Genomic DNA, 2,754 nt, shown 5'->3' with positions numbered 1-2,754 from the left:
AGTCTCCCCTAAGATCCCACTTCACTGCTTTCCTGGAAAGTCCTAGCCTAGGTCCCTTCCCTCCCCTCCCCCTCCCCTTCCTGTCTCTCCCCTCCCTTCCTCTCCCCTCCCCTTCTCTTCAGCACCCACAGACCCACTCACAGAGTGAGAGCTTCTTAATCAAGGCGTTGCTGATGGAAAATCTACCGTCAGAACCAGGAGCTCTGCTCCGCACAGGGCTGGGTTACAGGGAAGCAGGGACCACTGGTTCTGGTGGGTGCCTGGTGCTGGGTTCTCTGGAGAAGGCACAGTTCAGGGCAGTAGGGGACAGTGGAATGGAGTCACAAGGGGCCTGAGGAAAAGCTGGAGCCCAGCTCTGAGCTAGGGCCCCTGGTGGTGCTTCTGCTGCCTCAGGCAAGGAGACACTCCCTGGGCCCCACAGACACAGCCTGCTCCCCCCTTGCTCTTGGCCGGCAGGGAGGCTCTCTCGGTGGCCTGGCTCCCGCCTCTGCTCTGGCAGCCTCTGCTGAGAGCTGTACCCACCCAAAGACCCAGGCGCTAGGGAAGCCCCAGTGGCTTAAAGCTTGCCCAGGGCGCACAGGAGGAGGGGGCTCCGAGAAGGCCTCTGCCTTGAGGCGAACCCTTAAGGAGCTCCGACCAGCCCAGATCTCTGGAGCCTGTGCAGGGAGCACAGCGAGGCGGGAGCCGAGTGGAGGCCTGCGAGGCCCAGGAGCCCGTCGGACCACCCACCGCGCCGCTCCCCCACCCGCGGGGGGTCGGAGGGTCACTGAGAACCCGGCTCTGCTTCCTCCCGCGCTGCTGTCACCGGCGGCTGAGGCCTCCCCGCGCCGGGATTGGATGCAAGAGAGTGGGGTGGGGCGGGCGGGGGACCCCAGAAGCCCAGGTTCCCTTCTGTGGCGCAGAGCAGACGCGGCGGGCCTGCGGCCAGGGAAGCTCGCTTGGTCGGGACCGGCGGGCGGCGGGGCGGAGGCGGTGGCAGCGACGACGGGCCAGCTGCGCGGGGCGAGCGGAGATGTTTGACAGCTCGCAGTATCCCTACAACTGCTTCAACTACGACGCCGACGACTTCCCGGCCGGCAGCTCCGACGAGGAGAAGCGCCTCACGCGGCCCGCGTACAGGTGACCGCGGGGGTCGGTGGCGGGGCTGCAGGCTGCTACCGTCCTCCGCAGAGGGCCCGAGTCGCGGGACCTGCCGGGGCCGGAGGAAGGAGAAACGCTTCTTCTCGCGGGGGGCTCACTGGGGCCGCGGGGCTCCGAGGGGACTCCCACCCGCCGAGGAAGACAGTTGGGGGTCTGCGTGGACGCGGGGTACGCAGCCCCAGGATCCCCCGCTGCCGCGCCCCCACCGCATCCCGGGGAGGGAGGGCGGCGGGGTCCCCTCGGGCGCGCGCGCCGCGGACCGCTGAGCCGGCGGAGGTTGCAGACGGCGGGGCCGCCCGTTCGCAGCTACATCGCGCTGATCGCCATGGCCATCCAGCAGAGCCCCGAGGGCCGCGTGACCCTGGCGGGCATCTACGACTTCATCATGCGCGAGTTCCCCTACTACCGCGCCAACCAGCGCGCCTGGCAGAACTCCATCCGCCACAACCTGTCGCTCAACAGCTGCTTCCTCAAGGTGAGAGCCCGCGCGCGCCCACGGGCCGAGGATGCCCACGACGGCGGCTGCAAACTCGGCCCAGAGATCGAGCCACCTCTCCCCGGGCCCGCATCCCGGGAGGCGGGCGAGCGTGGTGTCGGGGACTCCCCAGGCCTGGCACCCACTGGGCGCCCAGGGAGCCGGGTTACCTCGCGGGCGGGCGGACGGGTGGGCGGGCGGAGGCTGGGCGCCCTAGAGCCGGCGGACGCTGAGCCCCTGGCCGCGCGTCCCCAGGTGCCCCGGGCCGAGGGCCGCGAGAAGGGCAAGGGGAGCTACTGGACCTTCGCCAGCGGCTGCGAGTCGCTGCTGGACCTCTTCGAGAACGGGAACTACCGGCGCCGGCGCCGACGGCGCGGCCCCCAGCGGGGCTCGCGGGACGCGGGGGCTCCAGGCGCCGGGCCCGCGGGGCGATCCTGCGGTCCGCCCGAGCCGGCTGGCGCCCCTGAGTCCCCGGGCCCCAGCCGCCAGCCTGCGCTCCCGACCCCCGCCAGCCCCACCGCACTGGGGGAGGCGGAGCCCCGGGCCATCAAGTTTAGCATCGACTACATCCTCTCCTCCCGCGGGCCGGGGTCGCCCCATCCGGAGCAGGAGAGCAAACACTCTCGGCTGGGGGCCCAGGAAATGAGCTTCCAGCTTTGGACAATGTGAGGTGGGTGAGGCCCCTACTACTTGGCATGGGACCCGTCCTCTTTCAAGGAGCTCCCTGGAAGGATGGTTTCAGCTAAAGACCCTGACGCAGAAGCCAAGGTGTTGTCTAGCCTGGAGCCTTCTCCCCAGAGAACGCTGGAGTTTGAACCAGTCGGAGGAAGAATGGACCTTGGGAAGGGCACCCATTGTGGTGGTGTGGCTTTCCCAACTCAGAACAGTTCCCTGCAGGGAGACTCAGCTAGGCTGGAGCTCTGTCTGCCCCGAGTTCACAGTTGTCCCGCTCCAAGGAATGAAATGATCGCGGGGGTTCAGAGTGAGGCGCACTCAGAGTCCAGGTGATGCCCCATCCCTTGGTCGTTTAGGAATCTCCATGCAGCTAGTGAGGCTGGTGGACACTTTCTCTCTGGTCAGAAAGGGGACTCTGCACAGGTGGACAGCAGATCCCTCCAAGGGTACCCGGGGGTTTGGAT

General features: G+C 68.3%; 1 protein-coding gene across 1 annotated transcript; it reads left to right on the top strand.

The window, feature by feature from the left end:
- Nucleotides 1–1,012: 1,012 nt before the first annotated feature.
- FOXL3 (forkhead box L3) lies at nt 1,013–2,284 on the top strand. The gene is made up of 3 exons (XM_007943167.1): nt 1,013–1,119; nt 1,447–1,615; nt 1,871–2,284. Exons 1-3 carry the CDS (start codon nt 1,013–1,015, stop codon nt 2,282–2,284), a joined length of 690 nt encoding a protein of 229 aa, XP_007941358.1.
- The last annotated feature ends 470 nt before the right edge of the window (nt 2,285–2,754 follow it).

The sequence above is a fragment of the Orycteropus afer genome, unplaced genomic scaffold, assembly GCF_000298275.1.
Source record: "Orycteropus afer afer isolate SDZICR_OR568_19922 unplaced genomic scaffold, OryAfe1.0 scaffold00006, whole genome shotgun sequence".
Taxonomy (NCBI): Eukaryota; Metazoa; Chordata; class Mammalia; order Tubulidentata; family Orycteropodidae; genus Orycteropus; species Orycteropus afer.
The sequence above is the reverse complement of the archived record's forward strand: the minus strand, read 5'-3'. Positions and strand labels throughout refer to the sequence as shown.

Coding starts and splice junctions, on each gene's coding strand:
- FOXL3 (XM_007943167.1), top strand. CDS start 1,013: ATGTTTGACAGCTCGCAGTATCCCTACAACTGCTTCAACTACGACGCC. Junction 1,120..1,446: donor CTCACGCGGCCCGCGTACAG/GTGACCGCGGGG, acceptor GCCCGTTCGCAG/CTACATCGCGCTGATCGCCA. Junction 1,616..1,870: donor TCAACAGCTGCTTCCTCAAG/GTGAGAGCCCGC, acceptor GCGCGTCCCCAG/GTGCCCCGGGCCGAGGGCCG.